Source organism: Monodelphis domestica, chromosome 1 (assembly GCF_027887165.1).
Source record: "Monodelphis domestica isolate mMonDom1 chromosome 1, mMonDom1.pri, whole genome shotgun sequence".
In the NCBI taxonomy this organism is placed as follows: Eukaryota; Metazoa; Chordata; class Mammalia; order Didelphimorphia; family Didelphidae; genus Monodelphis; species Monodelphis domestica.
This window is the reverse complement of record NC_077227.1, coordinates 617,041,551-617,062,826: the sequence shown is the minus strand read 5'-3', so window position 1 is coordinate 617,062,826 and position 21,276 is coordinate 617,041,551. Positions and strand designations below refer to the sequence as shown.

At 33.2% G+C, this 21,276-nt stretch overlaps 1 protein-coding gene across 1 annotated transcript in view; it reads left to right on the top strand.

Annotated features, from left to right (window-relative positions):
* Positions 1-21,276, top strand: part of MACROD2 (mono-ADP ribosylhydrolase 2) — a 2,426,984-nt gene that overhangs the window by 2,286,665 nt on the left and 119,043 nt on the right. Inside the window, exon 12 of the mRNA XM_007476657.3 lies at positions 3,407-3,475. Within this exon, the coding sequence (XP_007476719.1) occupies positions 3,407-3,475 (69 nt within the window). The remainder of the gene's footprint in view (positions 1-3,406; positions 3,476-21,276) is intronic.

Below are 21,276 nucleotides of genomic sequence, written 5' to 3'. Positions count from 1 at the left end.
GTGATATGGCTGGATCAAAGGGCAGGCAGTCATTTAAAACCCTTTGGGCATAGTTCCAAATTGCCCTCCAGAATGGTTGGATCATTCACAACTCCACCAGCAATGCATTAGTGTCCCAACTTTGCCACACCCCCTCCAGCATTCATTACTTTCCTTTGCTGTCATGTTAGCCAATCTGCTAGGTGTGAGGTGATACCTCAGAGTTGTTTTGATTTGTATTTCTCTAATTATAAGAGATTTAGAATACTTTTTCATGTGCTTATTAATAGTTTTGCTTTCTTTATCTGAAAATTGCTTATTCATGTCCCTTGCCCATTTAGCATTTGGGGAAAGGCTTGATTTTTTGTACAATTGATTTAGCTTCTTATAAATTTGAGTAATGAGACCTTTGTCAGAGGCTTTTGATATAAAGATATTTTCCCAATTTGTTGCTTCCCTTCTATTTTTGGTTGCATTGGCTTTGTTTGTGCAAAAGCATAAACAATCATTTCTAAATAAAATCTTAAATTAGTTTTCACATTCTTCCAAATCAGCAATATAAATGACCTCAAATCCAGGCTCATTGTCTATGATCTTTATCTGTGACCAGCCTTGCATTTATTAAGAGCCACCATACATTCACTTTCAAAACTTCAAAAGAACCCAAATTTCCCTGATTTAGGTACTCCTGCTGAAATTTATTGCAGACTCTGCATGAGAAGGTGCTTTCAGTGATTATCTTGTGGCCAAAAACAGTCCCTTCCCTTTGGTCTATAATCCAATGATGAGTCTCAATGCATTAAATCGGGTTTGTCCTCATAAGACAGACATACACTGTCAAAGCTTTCATTTCTTGCTGTGCTCAACTAAAGCTTCCATCCTTCTGGTGAAGTCTGAAAGAATCCAGGGTAATATCCAAGCTATGATTAGGCATTTGGAGGAAGACTTAACTATATGACTTAACATGATCCCAGTGGTCATCCCACATTAGATATAAAGAAAGAAGGAGTCATTATTCTGATGAAACTTGGAGTCAACTTGTTCCAGTTACTGTAACCAATAAAATAATAATCCTTTCTGCTATGTAGTTCATATTGATTAGGACTTCATTGTGAATAATCTACCCTCAAAGGTCAAGTCCAAGTGATGAAAAACACAAGATCAAAAGGCAGTTAAGCCAATAGCTTTGACTCTCTTAATTAGCAAATCAGATCAAAGGCACAGACAAGCGGATTGGTTATGCAGAAATCAGTAATTGGGTTCCAACATAGTTGGTTCTATAGCCAAGCATAGACATAACCTAAAAGTTAAATCTTTTGATGTCCCCAGGTGAGAATGACCTTCCTCCCTTGGGACCTCATATAACACTTTTCTTGTATCTCTCTTATGAACTTTATCAACCATAATGTTATTATTATTTTTGTATAGATCACAAAAATAGTGACTGATCTTTGTATAACATTTTAGAGTTAGAAAAATTGCTTTAAAAACATAATTGAACTTCATGATAATTCAGTAAGTACTACAAGTATGATTATCCCCAACTCACATATAGAGAAAGTACAGTGAGGTGACAGTGTAGATAGAATCCTGGTCCTGAAGTCTGGAAGACTCAACTTCTGGGTTCAAATTTGGCCTCAGACACTTACTAGCTATTTGATCCTGGGCAACTCTCCTATTTGCTTCACTTTCCTCATCTGTAAAATGAGCTGGAGAAGGAAATAGAAAACTGCCTCAGTATCTTTGCCAAGGAAATCCCAAATGTGGTTACAAAGAGTCAGATATGACAAAAATGACTGAAAAACAACATTTCAGGAAACTAAGGCTCAGTGGACTTCAGTGACTTAATTCCAAAGTTCAAATCCATGCTTCAGATCTGATCTGAAGTACAGAATTGTCCACCACTCCATTATAATAATAGTGATTATTTAGGACACTAAGTTTCACACAGCATCTTTACATCTATTATCTTATTTGGTCTTCATGATTACCTTGTAAGGTAAGTACTACCGGTATTATCATCTCTCATTCTGGACTATAAATTCCATAGAGACAGGTGTGGTGCCTCCCCCATCACCCTACAAATAAAGTGCCTGCCTTATATGGAGCAGTAAGATAGGTTATAGGGCTATAAATCTGAAAACAAAACAGCCCCAATTTTTAAGGAAGATTCTATTTTATTGGACGTGAAATGATGTAATACAATACATACACATAAAGGTAAATACTAAGCATATACTAAGTGATACAAAGATTTTTTAAGATGGAGAAATTCTAACAACTAGGGAGATTTTCTGTTTGTTTTTTTAAGTCTTAGGCATAAGGTGACTGTGCTAAGCTTTAAAGGAAGCTAGATAGTCTAAGCCATGAAGGCAGGGAAGGAGCATAATACATATACCTATGCAAAGACAAAGAGGTAAGAGATGGGTGTCATCCACAGGGAACAGTGAGCAGGCAAGCGTGACTAAAATAAAGAATTCATGAAGAGGAACACTGTGAAATAGGACTGGAAAGATATGTGGGAGCCAGATTGTGGAGGATCTTAAGATAAAAAGGAAAACTAGAATCAGTCTTTAGATTTGGGTAAATGTTTATCTGACCATAAGTTATTTATTTTTCTACAACCCTATTATTTCATTATAAATAGCTGTAAGTGATCTAGATGTTTCAGATTTATTATTTAAAAAAAACATTCCAACCGATTATTTTATTCTATATTTTAACCATTTTAAGAATATTTGCTAGTTAATTCTATACTATCTAAATGATTATGCATGGAAACATCTCTCTCCTGATGTTTCTGTTAAGGTTTCAGACCTACGTTTGCCCATTTCCCCCCATCCCCTATTTAAGTGGTACCACTGTAGTCACTGGCACTGTAAAATTCCTCACTTCCCTGCCTGTGTGCTTGGACCATCTGAAATGTTAAATGGTTTTTGTGCCTTCTCACAAATGCTCCCTTTCTTGCATATCCCTGCACTGACAGCCATCTGAAATGTTCCCCGTGGTTTGACAGCCTGGCATAACTTAGAAGAAATGCTGTGCTAAGGAAACCGAACTTTGAAAACACACACATAAAAAGACTCTTTAGGAACCAGGAGGCTTTGACTTTTGTTTTTGTTCTATTCCCAAGTGAAAACAATGAACCTCCAAAGTATGGGGAAGGGGTGCTGCCAATGGTTTTTAAAATAATACATTCTTTAAAATGAAATAAGTATATCTTTATTGAACTCTGTGTCTCTCAGGTGGTCTCTGGTCTCTAATCCATTGATTGTTCAGAGGCAGTATCAAACTATTTTTCCATCAAAGAATGTTTAATATTTGACCTCACTCAACCAAGGTTAGATTTATTTTTGGTGGAGATGCAGAGGAATCCTCAGCTTGACAGTATCAACTAATAGGCTATTTCTTTTTCTCCTTTTTAAAGATGAGGCACAGCCTCCCACCGCACCCAGCCCTTCATCAGAAGAAGCTGTTGAAGCCAGCAAGGATAAAGGTACAGATGCCAATTATTACATCTAAAAAGGCAAACTCCTGAGAGAAAAATATTTAGGCTATTCTCTACAGGAAGAATAAAGGGGCAATCCAATCTTGATTAATTCAAGCTAAACTTCCCACAAACTCACATCATAACAAAAGACTCATATTTACCTCAGTACTCAGATTCTTCCTCTCCAGCTTTTCTCCCCTCTACTCACTATCCAAAAGACAGCATAAAAAAGGAGTGAATAGTAGAAACTATTGAAAAAAATAAGGCACCAGGTTGAAAGTTTCAAAATAGGCTGGTTTTACTGAAAACAGAAGGTTCAGACCACTTAACCTCAAGGTACTCCCTTCCCAAACAGTCTTAGAATTAAAATTGCTTTAAACAAATGGGCAGGAGAAAGATGCTTGCTGACCATGTGCTAAAACAGAGGTGAAAAAGGAGCATGATCCCATTGGTTCTTGGCAATATCATTAACCTCATCACCCAAGAATGCATAAGTCTATAAGATCCATCATTTAGAAAGTCTATAAGAGCCATCATTTAGAAACGATATTTCTTGTCATTGGAAACAGTATGTTTATGGGTAGAGTTTCAGAGTTGAAAGGGACCTCAGAGGTCATCAAATCCAATCTTTACTTGAACAATAATACTTACCACTCTTTATATAATATTTATATTGCTCTTATATGGGGTGGTACAGTGGGTAGAGTATCAGACCTGGAATCCAGAACACTCATCTTTTTGAGTTCAAATCTGGCCTCACATACTTACTAATTTGTTTGACCCTGGGCAAATCACTTAACCCAGTTAAACTCAGTTTTCTCATCTATAAAATGATCTGGAGAAGGAAATGGCAAAAAAGTGTGCAGAGAAAACCCAAATGGGGTCATGAAGAGCTGGACACAATTGAAAAATACACGGACAGCAAAATAGCACTTAGAGGTTTAAAGAGTATGAAATGTATGAACATTTGATCCTCACATCTACCTTATCTTCTATGATTGTCCCCATTTTACAAATGAGGAAATGGAGGCTAAGATGTAAAGTGACTTGGTCAGGGTCACACAAACTGAGGAAGGATTAGAACTTAAGTCTTCCTGATCCTAAGTCCAACATTCTATCTATTCCACTATATCAACAAAATGCTTCTTAACAAGAATCCAATCTACAACATGCTCAATAATTGGTCATTTAGCATTTACTTAAAGACATCTGGTAAGAGAGATCTCACTACTTCTTGAGGCAGTCTTTTCCACTTTTGAATGCTTCTGATTGTTAAAAAGTTATTACTTTTATCAAGTCAAATTATATAATCTATACAAAGAACATCCTTTATTATGACCCTCACTACTTCATGGCAAGTGTCCAAAGACATTTTAGAGGTTTTAATGACTACTAAAAGATATCTCCACTTTCCTGTTAGTGAGTAAATATATTGCCATTTCTGCAATTGATAACTAGGTATTATAGAGGATAGAATGCTGAATTTATGGACAAGAACAATAGAGTTTGGATCTTGCCTCTCTTGTGAAGAACAAATGAGAGCAATATGAATAAAATAGTTTATAGATTTTAAAGCTCTACATAAATATCTATTTATTTAGCTCTTATTTTCTGAGTTTATACTTTTTTGGATAATGCTGAGCATGTTTTTATACTTTAGAGTGATATACAAGTATAATTCATTTTTTCTAAAATTGCAATTTTTTTTCCTTTTAATTATTTTACCAACGAAAAACTAATTTTAAATATTTGAGCATCTTTAAGATACCTGACCAAAGCCTTTGTTTCAATTTGCTTGAGTAAGAAAGATATAGTAGTCATTTTGCTTAGGTAGATACAAAAGCGTCTATATGTTTATGTGTGTAAGTGCTATTAGAGATGAGAGTAAGGTGAAGAGATCATCCTTTAAATACTTGCTTCACTAATGAATGCCTTGTCACCCAGCTCCCTGAAAACCAGTTTTGACTTCACAGTCTCAACTGTCACTGAGTGGAAATGCAAACACTCCACCTGGTTATGAACTCTAGGGAGATTCTGTTAAGAAACTACACATAAACACAAGACAGAGACAGAAATGACAATGTTATAAAGAAAGACAGAAAGTGTTGTTCATTGTGTTAATTGTTGACTTTAACCACAATAAATAATTTGATGTCTCCCAAGACCAATAAAAGGGTAAGAAAAATATTCCTTTATTTATTCATTTATCTTGTTTGATCACTATTCTATTGGCCTAAAGGCATACCATTCTTCCTACATTTAGATCACTGCTTTAATTGCTCAAAATATCTTAGATTCTCTTGGAATTATTTTACATCTAGATCTATATTCTCTAAGAAAGCATTTTCAATAATTGCTCTCTAAGGTTGTCAATTATTAGAATTAATATTCTTGAAATACTTGTATCTAAGGTTTTCTTCTACCCATTGTGTATGTATCTTGTGTATGTATAATGATATATAGTTATAATTATTCACATATTGTCTCCCCCAGAAGAATCAAAACTTTTAAGACAGAAATCTATTTTGTCAGAGCTTAGGACAGTACCTACAGATAGTAAACATTAATTTATTCCTAATTGATTATTTGATTGATTAGAATGATGAAAGATAAAAATAAGTAGTCATTTATAAAACAATGAATCTATGGTAATTCAAACCAAGGCACTCACATTTGTAACAAACTCAAACCTTTAAACAAAACTGACTTTTAGTAGATTTTTCTTGACATTCATATAACACTCTAAGGTTTGCATAGCACTTCATATCCCTCATCTCATTTGAGTCTCACAGTGACCCTGAGATAGAGATAGCAAAAGTATCATTATTCCCATTTTACAGGAGAAGAAATTGAGGATCAGAGAAAATAAGTATTTTTCTCATAGTTATACAGTTACCCAGGTTAGAAAGAAGGATCTATATTCAAGTCATTCTGACTCCAAGCCATTCTAGCTATTATATCATAGTGCTTTTCCATTATAGTCTATTAACTTAGTTTGGGGAGGAAGGGTAGAAAGGTTTTAATGGAAGTTATATATAAAGTCTGCAATGGTATTTGATTTTTAATTATAATTTGTAAGGTGTGATTTTTGCCCTTTCATTCTGAAATAACATGTTCATAAGTCCACTGTTTTTACTTGATCATTAATTCAAACCTCAGTCCAGCTGTCTAGCACTGGAATAACTTCCATCTTGACTAGCTGATAAAAATAGTTCATTGAATGAAAAAAGTGCATCTACCATTGAAAATGGTAAAGATTGAGGTCAGAGTGGGGTTAACAGCAGTCAGAAATGTGGAGGATTCATTCCAAACATTCTCCGTTATTACCTTTCATATACATCTCTTCTCACTGACATCTGGGCTATTTATGAGCTCTACAGTACTAAGATCTTGTATAGAAATGTTTATTACATTCTCTCAGATAAGTGGCAGAATGTTTTTGCTGAATTGCAAGCATTCATGAAGATCTTGACTCTTATGATTGTTTTCTGTGTTTGCTCTTGACATACCATCTTCTTGTTGGATGTTAGAGTTATAGATAGTACAGATGGATTATTTTTTTTCTCCAATGAAATAGCCCACATTTTTCCATTCATTCAATCATTTCTGGTGTCATGTGTGTATTTTTCCCACAATGATTTTAGAACTAAGATTTCCTCTACTTTCCCTGTCCTCTGCCTCCAAGAAAAATAGGAAAATAGGAGAAAGCTTTCCCCATGTGAAAGTGAAATAGGATTAGAAAAATGAGATGGCTTCAATGGAGTTGTGCTAGTAATTAAAATAAAACAATCTAGGACATAAACAGGTACTTAATAAATATATGGCCAGCAAGGTGGTTAAAGTCTATGTTGAATTTCAAAGGTTTGTCCATGGAGTTCACATTTAATTGATGTCATGGTGATTGGTATTCCAAAATTCCTCAATACCCCTTTCTAAGTTTGAAAGATTTGAGGTCCTAAATGACTTTTCCTTGCTTATAAAGGCACAACTAAAGGGTAGCATTTAATAGAAAGCAGTTGTCTATATCAGGGACAATAAATTATTTCAGATGCAACATCTTGTGGAAAAGATATTAACTTCTGATACTGATTTTGTTTTTTGAATACTTGACCTGAATATTTCTTTGCTTTCTTGTTGAACAGCATATCAAAAGGTTAAAGTAGTATTAGAATCTTAAGATTTAGGTCTGATGAGTACTTTAACAACTATAAAGTTCAGCTCTCACATTTTACAGATAAAGCCTTTAAGCCCGAGTAAGGAAATCTGCCTTTATTTTTTTTGCTTCAGTTATTGTTATAAACCCCCTTTACCCTAGATATGATGTTCTCCTTAGCATTCCATGATGCCCTTCTTTCTTAGATCTCCACTTACTTCCCTTTGTTAAAATGTCAATTTTCTCAAGCCCCTTAACTGAGAATGCTCCCCTGATGCTCAATCCTAGGCCCCTTCTTGTTCCATCTTGGTGATCTCCTGTATCAAATTATCTTTTCTACATACTTGGCTCCCAGGTTCATATCTATAACCCTAATCTTTCTCATCTTCCAGTCACCCAGTCATCATCTGCCTAATGGACATTTCCATATGATATGCTGTAGGTATCTTAAATTCAACATGTTCAAAATAGAAATTATTATTTTCCCCCTTTTAATCAATCTATCCCTCCATCAAGTTTCCCTAGTTCTTTTGAAAGTACTCCCAGAGTCCCTAGTTATTATTAATCTTACTAAACATTCAAAGAATTAATTAGATGAACCCTGCCATCTTCCTAATCACCTATATTCAGTCAATTACCAGGTTTTGTAAATTATACTCCATTATATCTTTCATATGAATCCTTTGCTCCATTCACACAACTTAGTTCAGACTTTCATCATTTCTTTCATAGACAAATATAATATTGTCTTCTAATTGGTCTCCCTGCTTCAGTTCTCTCCCTTTTTTCAACCCATGAGTATAGCATGGAACTGCCACAGTAATTTTTCTAAAGTATAGTTCAAATTGTATTAATTCCCTGCTCAGAAACTTTCTGTGATTCCCTATTGATTTCAGAGCATTTAAGCATGATTTTAACACTTTCTGACACCTCCCTCCTACTCCAGTCTTATTTTAAACTACTCCTCTTCCTGTACTCATGGTATATTCCAAAATGAGCTACTTACTCTTCCCTGAGCCTGATACACCCTCATCCACCTCCACGCACTCCTGGGACTCACCTGGGACCAGTGCCTAGAATGCAATCTCTCATCTTTCTGCCTCACAGCATCCTTATCTTCCATAAAGCTCCAATTCTACTACCACCTCTAATCCCTTTAGCTGTCAGTGCTTTCTCCCTCAATTTACCTTGTATTAAACTGCTTTGTGTATGTACTAGTCCCATACTGAGTAATCTAGCAGAAGCCTTGAGGGATCCTGCCTTTGCTATTCATGGGAAGCAATAGCATACTGTCTCCCTTGCAAATGGTGGTTAGCATCTCCCCATGTAAGACCATGTGCCCCAAGGTTTCCACAATCCTGGAAAATGTTTTGTTTAGCTTATCTTGGGCAACAAAATAACAAGTTATGGTCTTATTAAAAAGGTTTATTGGGCAACACTAATATGGCTCTTCAGGGTCTTTTCTCATTTATGTGAAAAAAGACCCTTTAATTATTAGCATTTTCAGATAATTCTTGGGTTCATAGAGAGAGCTATAAAGGTGACTGTTAATGGTCAATAAGCATTTTTGTTGTTGTTATTGTTGTTCAATTATTTCTGTCTTGTTCAACTCTTTGGTTCCCTATTTGGAGTTTTCTTGGTAAAGATATGGGAGTGGCTTGTCATTTCTTTCTCTTTCTCATTTTATAGATGAGAAAATTGAAACAAACAGGTTTAAGTGACATGCCCAGGGTAACAGAGCTAGTAAATGTCAGATTCAGGATTAGAATTTGGGTCTTTCTGACTCTAATCCTGGCACTTTAATCACTGCACCACTTTGCTGCCCAAATATTTATTAACTACCTGTTTATGTCAGGCACCAGGCTAAGCACTGGGTGGAAGGAAGGCTTTGACATTGGCATCAAGCTCTTAATCCTAGGCTCAAAAGGAATGTTGTACCCAACCATTGTAAGGATCTAAACCTAAACACTCTGGTGGCCCTCTTCCTTTCAGTAGAACTGCAAAGGATCTGATTTCACTCACTCTCATTAAATGACTGACTGATAACATTCACATAGGAATGAATTGTCATCAAAATTCTCTTTCACTGAGACATTTGTGTTTTTAACCCATATTTCTGATTTCTGATTGTGCAAAGCCTTGTCTCTAATAAAAGGATTTTGGTCATTAACTAATTCATGGTAAGATTTTTTTGGATCTAAATGGAAGAGACCTGAGAGGTAATCTAGTTTAACCCCTCATTTTACAGAAGAATCTGAGGCCAAGGGAATTCATTTGACTTGTCCAGGATCATGAACCTCTTACACCAAAGCCAGTGATCTTTTCACTGAACTATGTTATATATGGGACAGAGAGCTCCTGAAATTATAACTCACTGACTCATAAAATGGGTTCTTCTAGGAAATCTGAGTTAATCCTTTCAACAAGCCTGGTACTGGGCAGGGTCACCATTAATGGTCTTTAATTTCACCTTCCCTTTCCCTATTGTATTCTCCCCTACTCTACTGAAAATGAACCTATCTTGGTCAAAGGAAAATCATTAGTCAATTAAAATGACAATGAATTGAATTGTGGAAAAAAGTCAAACCTTTTTTTGATATAGTATAGACAAATCAAATAGGTCTATTAAAAGAACTTTATTGAATTGCTTGAACAATTATTTTGAGACCAAATAGATGCAATATGAAATTTGTTATTTTTTTCTATGTTTCCTCACCATACTCAGGGTATGGCTGGTACACAAAGAAAATAAAAGAAAAAGAAAGAGATTTTATTCTTTATTGTTCCTATGGAGGCATCAAACTAATTTACTTCTGGCCTTGAAAAATGATGTCCATAGTGCAAAACAAGGCTTCCTTAGCTGTAGGAAGAAGAGGTATGGATTGTGGTTTTTAGTCCTGGCTCCACTGTCAACTTTTCAGCTTGTCATATGACCTTGGGAAAGTAATTTCATTTTTTCTGGGCCTCAGATTTTTAATATGTCAAACAAAGAAGTTGGATTACATTATCTTAGTTATAGTATTTCATTATTCTAATAAAGTCCTACTTGACAATGGGCACATAGAAAACTGATTCCCTTACAGATTGAGCAGTGCCTTGGATAATTTATTTTTGTGTCATTCATAACTAGATAAGTAGCTAGATCAACATAGATAGATGGATGGATAGATAAATAGGTAGATAGATCTGATAATATGTGTGTATATAAAATACTAGTTATCAAATTCACTTAAATTAAACAAGTACAAAGGAAAAGTGGTATGGGATTTTTTCAGAAAAATTGCTTGGTGAATTTGAGACCATTATAGATAAGCCCTTGAGATTACCCAAACACATTAGCTACACTCATGAAATAGTCTTTCCTCTTCAAATAGGTTTGATCATCAACAAGTTTTTATAGTTAGGGAGGGATTTGATTGTTCAAAGAGGAAATTCTCTCTCATGGGAAATTCCCATCCTTAGGTGTATCCTTTTGGAAATGAGATGTTGCAGAAGCATACAAGAGAAATTCAGCGCAGAAAGAATGCTTCTGGTTGTTTCACTTGAATATCTGGCCATTTTCATCTTGTAGAACTTTAGAATTAACTTTTAAAAGGGCACACGAATTTTCAAAGATAGCAATTAACTGGTCTTCTGGCAAAGGGCAAATGATATTCACAGAAATTGTAAAAATTAATCCTGTTTATATATATATGTGTGTGTATATATACATATAGATATAAAATCTGATCAAATTGAGAAAAGTTACTAAAAACCACTTGATATAATTTAAAAGACATTCAGTGGCAAAGATCCAACATACCTTTATAAGCAAGTAGAAAGATATCTCATAGGTTTTCCTATGAGAAGTAAATAAAAGAATTGGTAACATTTTATCCTGTGTCAAAAAACTTACAAGAAACACAATTTCATGACATACTTTTTAAACTCATATTATAGCATGTAGGTTAAACATAAGCAAATAGACCACTAAGAAGGTAATTATTGCTTAGTCACCAACATATTTTTTAAACCCTTATCTTCCATCTTAGAATCAACACTATGCATATTGATTCCAAAGCAGAAGAGTACTAAGGACTAGGCAATGAAGTCTAAGTGACTTGCTCAGTCACATAACTAAGAATGCTGTGGCCACATTTGAACCCAGTACCTTAAGTCTCTGGGCCTGGCTGTCAATCTACTGAGCCACCTAGTTACTCCTCATCAATATCTTTTGTGGAAGGTGGGAAGAAAAGAAATAAGTACTTTTATAGTACCTACTCTGTGCTCTACACTGGGCTAAGCACTTTGCAAACATTATGTGGTTTGATTCTCACAATAGCCCTGGGAGGTGAATGCTGTTATTGTCCCCATTTTACAAATAAAGATATTGAAGCATCCAGGTTATTTGATTTGCTCAGGATCACACAAGTCTTCCTTTTTCAAGATTCAGCACTCTATTTACTGAGTGATTCCAAAGAAGAAGAAGAGATAAAGAAATTCTTTGAATAAAAATTATTTTATAAGAACATTTTAATGAGATCAATATAAACTCAAAAACATAACCCTTTCAATAAAAGGATAGAAAATATATTGATAAATTTTGAAAACTGAAAAATACATGATCAATTAACAAAAGATAGAAAATTATGGATTTTATGGAATCCTCAAATTCATTGATTGTGAAACTTTCTTAAAGAATAAAATCATGATGTGCTAGGCATAATAAATGCCAAATAATATCAACTATATCTTAACATAAATATATAAGATAATTGATTTCCTGTGTAAGAATGATTTTTAATCAGCTACCTGGATACAATTATACAATCTGTTAAAAGTGAAAATCAAATTCAATATAAATTTAGAACAAAATAAGATATAAAATCAAAATGATTCTAATATGACTAGAAAAAACTAAGAAAAAGAAAAAAGAACAACCATTTTCATGTATTATCTCCATGTTCTGAAAACCTATATAAAACAATCACCATAAGGAAGCAAAGGAGCTTAGAAACCACTTTAGCTAACAAATATTTTATCTTCTTGGCAGCCATGTTCAACACTGGTTCAGAAAATAAACATATTGGAAAGATTTATGTAGGAGGAGGAGGAAAGCATAGTAATAGCATTGTGTCATAAGAATGCAAGAAGCAATGGGGCAAAAAAAGTTTTTTAAAAGTTTGCTAAGATATCCAGTGAATCTTCCAAATACATTTAAGGATGAAATTATCACCATCTATAATGGTAGAAACACCAAAATTAAACCCCCATATTATATATTTCCCAATATGTAAGTGAAAAAGCCATTTAAATGAAAAATAATGGACAACTGAACTAAAACAAATATAATCAAAATAGGTTAAGTCTGGAAGTTAAAAAGTTTTGAGATGCCAAGGAATCATTTCTCAAGACATGTGGAAGGGAAGACATTTCACAGTTGTAGGAAATCATGAATATTATTACTACCAGAAAAGGATAGTTCTTCAATTCTGTATTATGAGGGTAATTCATATGCATAATGATTTTATTCCTTCTTTAAAAACTACAAGAAGGAAAATGAAAAAGAAAAAAAATGCAAAAAGTAAGAAGAGAATAGGGTCAATGTAGAAAGAACAGTAGAAGAGATGTCCAGAAATTCACAGAAGACAAAAATCCAAGAAAGGATCCAGTGGCAGAATTCATGGCCTCTAGTGTCTATGTACAAATGCACTAAGTTTGGATAAGAAACAAAAAACTAGAGAACTTAATACATTTCAAAAAAATTAACCCCAAAGGGTATCAATTTAGATTGCTAAATTTGAATAGAATGAGGCAGTCTGTTTCTAACATACCTAGTCCAGCAAAACCCTGAAAATATCACAAGTCAAAGTAATGATCATGAAATACAAAGATGTATAGTAATTGATTTTCTTTACAACAGAACTACATAAAAAGTCAGCCAGAAGCCCACAGAATAGAAAAGGAGTCCTCCCATAAAGCAGGCCATTGCAAGCAAATAAGATAAAAGACTCTCATAACACTGAGATGAAACAAAGATGCTTGAATCTTATAAGGCTTTGTGTCCAGAAAGAGCAAGGACAATGGACTACCAGTGCAAAGCTACAGGAAGGTCAGAAAGTCAGAATGTAGACCATAGAAGTGACCAGCAGCCCTTAGAAATATGGGCACAGAAATATGCAGACAGGGAAAACAAAAGATCACAGGTTCTTATATTCATAGCCCTATGTCTGAAAATACTACCAAGAGCCCCAAAGATCTAGTTCTCTGACCCCAAGTAATTCATGTGGTCTTAAACTAATCATATTTTTAGCATAGAAAACTATGGGAGATAGAGGAACTCAGGTGACTCAGGGCAAGATCAAATAAGAACAACACCACACTAATCAAGAGTTCAGCAGAAGGAATACCCTGGCCCTGGTCCAAAGCACCAATTCAGGAACTAAGACTAGAGATATGATTAAACAGAAAGAGATACTGACCACTCTAAGTAATTATTATAGAACCAGTGATACCAAAAAGTTTAACCTAAAAAAGAGTAAGTTCTACAATTATAGGTAGAAACTCAAAGGGAAAAAATTGATTTTCCCAATAGACTATGGAAATATTTAAGAAGAAATGAAGCAAGAGAAAAAATGAAATAAATTAAAATAAATAAAATGGAAGAAAGAATTGGAAGAAGAATTGGTAGATTAGAACAGAAAGTAGAAACCTTACCCAAGTAATGAATACCATGAAAATTTAAAATTGAGTTGGACCAACCAGAAATCAATGACTCTCTGAGACAACAAAAAATCAAATGATTAAAAAATAAAAAAAATGTATACATGTACAATATTGGGTAATGAACAGTGACAAACAAAGCAAATCTTAATTTAATTTAATTATTTTAATTAATTAAATTTAGGAGGCTGACAGTTAAAAAAAGTAAGAAAGATTGATCAAATTAATACAAGGGGAAGAGACAAAAAGCAATGGAGTAGAAGCTGCTCTATCGTTTTTCTTGGTGTTGATCACATTCTTTCTCTTTCACAATTGTACTTTGTAAAAAGCAGTAGGCAAAGAGCTAAGAAAGATAACAATATAAGAGTATGCATAGTACAGGGAAATATACAATTAATAGTCAAAACAGTGAATGTAAATGAAATGATCTCATCCATAAAATGAAGGAGGGTTATAGAGTGGATTAGAAAATGGAATCTAATTTGTAGTTTATAAGAAACACACTTGAAGCATAAAGATTCACAAAGAGTCAAAATAATGGAATGGAGAATTATCATGCTCTGTCTAAAGCCAGGAGGGGAGAGCAGGGAGGAGGAAATAACAATCATGATCTCAGGCAAGCAAATGGCAAAAATAGACATGGTTAAAAGAGATAAACAGAAAATCTGTATTTTGCTGAAAGGCACCATAGACAATAAAGTGATAAAACATATTACATATATATCCTTAATAACACTGTACTTAAGTATTTAAAGGAAAATTTAATTAAAAAATAGAAAGCAATGGGGGAGAAATGTATATAAAGACCAAAACGTATCCTTTTCAGAACTAAACAGGTTTAACATAAAGGTTAGTAAGAAAGAAGTTAAGGAACTAAATTCTATTTTAGAAAAGTTTTATCTGGTAGAACTTTATCTATTATTAAAGGACACAAAAATGCATATTTCTCTGTTGTACATAGCACTTTTATAAAAGTCTACCATATTACAGGGCACAAAAATTTCATAAAGAAATGCAGAAAAGCATTAATATTGAACATATTTAACATAGGTACAATTCAGTCTTTAAAAAAATCCTTATATTTTTTTCATAGTATCTATTCTAAGATAGATTAGCAAGGTCAAGGCAATCACATTTAAGGTACTTTCAAGTCACACAGCTAGGGAAATGTCTGAAGCCAAATCTGAATATAGGTCCTCCCCACTCCAGGTTTGATATTCAATGTTCTATGTTCCCTTGCTGCCCTGAAATTCAAGTCTTAAAGGTCTTGTTCTAGTAAGGTGCATGGAAATCATAGAAAATTTTGCCAGAACTTACAAATAGTGATTGCTATTTGCATTTTTGCCATGATCAAGTAAATATTATCTATGGTAAAAGTGAAGAATTGTCTTCCTCCTAAATAGGAAGTTAAATGTCTTAAGGGAAATCAGAAAACTTTTCAAGTTATAAGGGGAAAGATGTCCTTTATTTTCAAATAATGAAAGAAGGTCTTAAATGTGAATATAAAGAAGAAGGATGTGAAAAGACAGAGGGTAGGTTGAGGACAGCATAATGGAAAAGAGGAGGTAGGTAAGAAGAAAGACTACTTACTATTTGGATATAAATAACAGATATTCAACTTCCTGAAAAGGATGAAGATAAAAATTGACTTTTCTAAAACATTTTGAGAGAGAGAGAGAGAGAGAGAGAGAAATAGAGAGAGAGAGAGAGAGAGAGAAAGAGAGAGAGAGAGAATATGAAATTTGAACTGATTAAAAAATCTAAAATATCAACAAATAAAAGAGGACAACTAAACACCAAATTAGAAAAGTCTGAAAACAATAGATTAACAAAATTAAAATAAAAGATATTGATTTGGCAAATAAAAATAAATAGGTAAACCATTAGTAAATCTAATTATTTTTTAAGAAGCACAAAATTGAATTGCCAATCTAAAAAGAAAAGGTAAAAATCCTAAGAAATGAAAAATAAAGAAAATAATTAGAAACAATTTTGTCCAATCTATATGACAACAAAATCAACAATCTTAATGAAATGTATAGATATTTATAAAAATAGAAAATACCCAGGTTAACAAGAAGATAAAGAGAATTTAAATAAAATTATCTCAGAAAAAGAAATTGAACTAGCCATTTCTTAAATATTTAATATAGATTTATAAGTAAATTATATCAAACCTACAAAGAACAATCATTTTTTTATATTATACAAACTGAAAAACTAGAAAAAGAAGGCATCCTACCAAATTATTGCTCTTATATAAAATGTCTAATCTAAACCAAGGTATTAAAATCAATATCTGTGCAATAATTTTAAAGAAAATAATATTAAGGGGACTCCCAACAATGTATCACAATAATATTATGATATAAAAACATAACCAAATAGAATTTTTATCAGATATGTAGGACTTGTTCAATATTCAGGAAAATATAAATTTAAACAATGATGCTAATTTTAAATTAATTATATCAATAAAGCATATTTTTACACAATGAAAAATATTTCTGATAAGAAACACAAAAGCACAGAGATAATAGACCTTTCCTTAAAATAGTTACTATATCTTTGCCAAACTAAGAGCCAGCTTTATATGTGAAATCCAGAAGCTGAGTCCTGTCCAATGAGATGAGAGATAAAACAAGGATAACCATTTTCACTTGACAAAATACTGATGTCAAAGATATAGCAATAAGACAAGAAATAGGAGTAAATGTAGGCAATAAGGAAACAATATTACTGCTTTTATATGTGATATAATGGTATACTTGGAGAACTCAATAAATTAAAATCTAATTGAAAAAATCATTTTAGCAAAAATATTAAACCTACATAAATAAATTTCCTTCTTAGTGTCAATTAAATCTGGGAGAAAAGATAACAAAGAGAATATTCCATTTAAAATAGGTACAGAATGTATAAAATATTTGGGAATCCAACTGCCATGATACTCATATGAATTATATAATTACAGTTTCAAAATAGACTTTAGAGAAACAGACAAATAACATGAATAATTTGAATGATATTGATTGCTTAGGATTGGACTGTGAAATATAAAAAATGATAACACTCTCTAAATCAATTTATACAATGTCAAGCCAAGCAAAGCACTAAAAAATTATTTTGTAAAGTTAGAAAAATCAAAAGAAAATTCATCTTTAGGAATAAAAAGTAAAGAATTTCAAGAGGAATACTTTTTTAAGTAAGAAGAATTGGGAGCTAGTACTAAACGTCTTTATTACATAATAGTAACCATCAAAATATTTGGCATTTTATTAATTGATCAGGTAGCTGGAACAGCTAGATGGCTCAGTGGATACAGCACTGGAGCTGCAGTTGAGAAGACAAGTTCAAATATAAACTTGGGTATTTACTAATTGTGTGACTCTGGGCAAGTCACTTAAAGTCAAGGTGCTGGAAAAGGCTTATCTTTGGATATGGCCATTGTGTATACTTATTTTTCTTGATTTTACTTACAAGAGGCTTCATTTGGGGCAGATAGGTGCCACAGTGGGTGGAGTGCAAGGTCTACAGTTGGGAGGATGTGGGTTCCAATTTGGCCTCCCACACTTTCTAGCTTTGTGACCCTGGGTGAGTCATTTAACCTTGAATGCCTAGCTCTTGTCCTTCTTAGAGTTGATGCTAAGAGATAAAATAAGGGATTTTTTAAAAGAGACTATTTTTTTCTTATTTTTAAGCAACAGGAAAATTGTTATGCAAAAAAGGCAACCATTGAACTATTTAATAAAATAAGTTGAAGAATACAGAAGGGAGATCAGAAAAAAAGCACTGATAATCAAAATAGCTTTAAAAATAATGTGTAAACCAAAGACTTTATCTCCCAGTCAGTAATTTGGTAAAGATGACAGAAAATTGAAATAATAAATGTTGGAGGTGTTATGGGATGACAAGAAAACTAGTACACTTGTTAGAGCTATCAATTAGTATATACAATCAGGAAAATCATTTTGGAATTAGGCAAATAAAATGGATAAAATGTCTATACCTTTTGACTCAAATAACTGCTGGCATATGCCACAAGATGATCCTTGACAAAAGAAAGGCTTAAGAAACAAAAAAATACAAAAAGAAGCAATTTTTGTGATAACAAAGAGCAGAAAACAAAGCAGATGCTCTTTGTTTAGATACTGGCTAAAAATCATGGTATATAAAGGAAATATAACATTGGTGCATTATAACAAATAGCAAATATGATGAATACAGAGATACAGGAAAATACTTGGATGAAATTATACAAAATTAATCAGAGCCAAAAATGCCATCTATATGATAGTGATAACACAAAGAACAACCACAAAACCATTTGAAATGTATGCCACAAAATTACAAAGAACAAACTAAGCCCCCTCCAAAATAGATATGAAAGGACACATTTCCCACTCATCTGCAGAGATGTTATCCTTTATTTTGGAATATTGTTTATAAAGTCATACTCTTTTCGATTTTTTTTCTTGATTGCTTTTGCTACTTTTTTCTTTTCCCCTCTTTTCTTTTACAAATGTTTTGTTACATAGGATGGCTTTCCTTTAGAAGGGATGTGTAGAGATAAAAGGAAAAATCTAGCCAATGTTGAAACAAAAGATATCTATAAATATATTTAAAAGGCCAAAAAAATGAAACTAATGTGTTAAACTGGTGTACTTTAAAAAGCAAGCTGTATGAAAGAGATTCACAGCTTCATATATTCTTTTCGTGTTCTACTTTGAATATGGAAATATTCATGAGTTTTTCTGCATTTGCTAAGGCCAAAATAAGATGAATTTTTAAAAGATATTTTATTAAAACTTAGTAAGATGAACATTTTAATTGGAATATGACTCAGAAAGGGTATAAGATATTCAAAAAATAGGATAGGTAAAAGGCAGGCAAATTAGCTTCATATATTATGAATATCTACTAATATGAAGAAATCCAAGAACCAAAGAGGAAGAATGGTAGAGAGCATTTCAGTCAAGATAAGTAGAGACAAAAATAGAAGCAATATTGTTACTGGCATATACTATAGATCAATTGGTGAAAAAAGAGGAAATAGGTAAGTAATTTGGGAAATATTTCATAAGCTTGACATAGAGGCCTATGAGGAATTTCAGTTATCTAATCATATGTTGGAAAATTCTCTCTATGCCCAAAGATTAACAGTCAATAATTTCCTAGCTTATATTAATATTGAATTTTGTCCTAGTAAAGGTCATTGTGATTTTTTTTCATGCATGGAATTGAAGCCAGTGTTCTCTGAGTTCTCCTTCAACTCAAGAGTTCTTTGACTTCATGATTTATTGTTCCCTTTGTTTGTGTGAAGACATATGATTCCTTGATAAATGTTTAAAAATACAGTTTTATTCAGTGATCTTACTATTAACAATGATGATGGGGGAAATGACTTTGCAAAGTAAACATATTCTGAGGAAAAGTATCTTCTACAATCATAGATGACATCCAGGGGTGGATCCAAATAGATTTCTCTGTTAAAGGTAAAGTCTTCCAGGTACTATTTGTTGATAACCCTATGTTGATTACATCAGGTTCCATAGCATTCATAGCCTCTTATATGACATCTGATATCACTTAAAGGAATTAGACTTACCTATAAACTCAGGGGGGAAAATAGATGAGTAATGCCTATTATTAGTGAAATTGTGATATTAAATTGAGTGGTCAGCCCACAGAGCTAGTACATAAGTACATATATCTTGGATACATGCTATAGATCAAGAACAAATTGGGGCTCAGAATTGAATAGGAGAAAGAACATATTGGATTGCATTTGGTAAATTTGCATTCCTGTCAATGTTCCCAAACTTCTTACTCAAACAAAATATCATCCTTTTAGCACCAATAATCTGACCATTCCACATGACTATCAATCATAGAATGCCATAGTCTTCAAAGAATCAAAATTACAGATCACTCAAATGGTAATGAAGAGAGATATAATTGATAATAATTGGTTTGCATCTATTATTATTGTGTTCCCAAATTTGTGAATAAGATATTGAGTGGTTTAAAACCTGAAAAGGGGCTGGTAGTAATAGTGAGTGATAATGAATGGATAGTCTGTGTATTGTATCATCACCCACAAAATATCAAGAGAAAACCCTCAGTGGTTTGGCAAATACTGTGCGGAAAATGTATAGAAAGTTATGGACAGATTTGTACAAGACAGAAAGGCATGGATAGTTTGTAATCTGTATTATTCAAAAGAATAACCACAAGGATGTGATCACAAATACATCAAAATATGGAAAATATCCAACTCATGAAATTTTAGTATGTAGGTAATTTCCTTTACAAATTAGAATAAACCAAGAGCAAATATATTTGTAAGAAAATAATTAGCTTAATTGTGTCTTTATTCAAAAAGCCTGTAAGGTCAATCATGTGGGGAAGTGAAAGCCAAAAGCAATCTAAAGGATGTTCAATATTGTGATCGTTTGATTATATGACTATTACTTCTAAGGTAAATAAAATCTCCTTAGAATAAAAACCCTCCACAATGAAACTCTATCCAACCTTGTCAACTTTATGTACTATTAAACCCCATCATGTATTCTGTGTTACAGCCAAGCTTGCATTCCAACTTTCTTCTTAAAATCCACCATTCTATCATCACTATGCCTTTGTTCATGCTATAGCCTTTGTCTGGGGTATAACACTTTCCTTCCTTTCACTTCTCATAATGCTTATATTCATCCATTCATAGCTCAACTCCTACTAGAAGTAGGTGCTCTCTCTCTCTCTCTCTCTCTCTCTCTCTCTCTCTCTCTCTCTCTCTCTCTCTCTCTCTCTCTCTCTCTCTTCACACACACACACACACACACACACACACACACACATTCTTCTCCCCACCTCTCTCTTTCTCTCTCCCCAGTGCCTATCTCTGTCCCTGTTAGTCTGTATGTCTTTCTCTTTCTTTCCTGAAATCACCTTC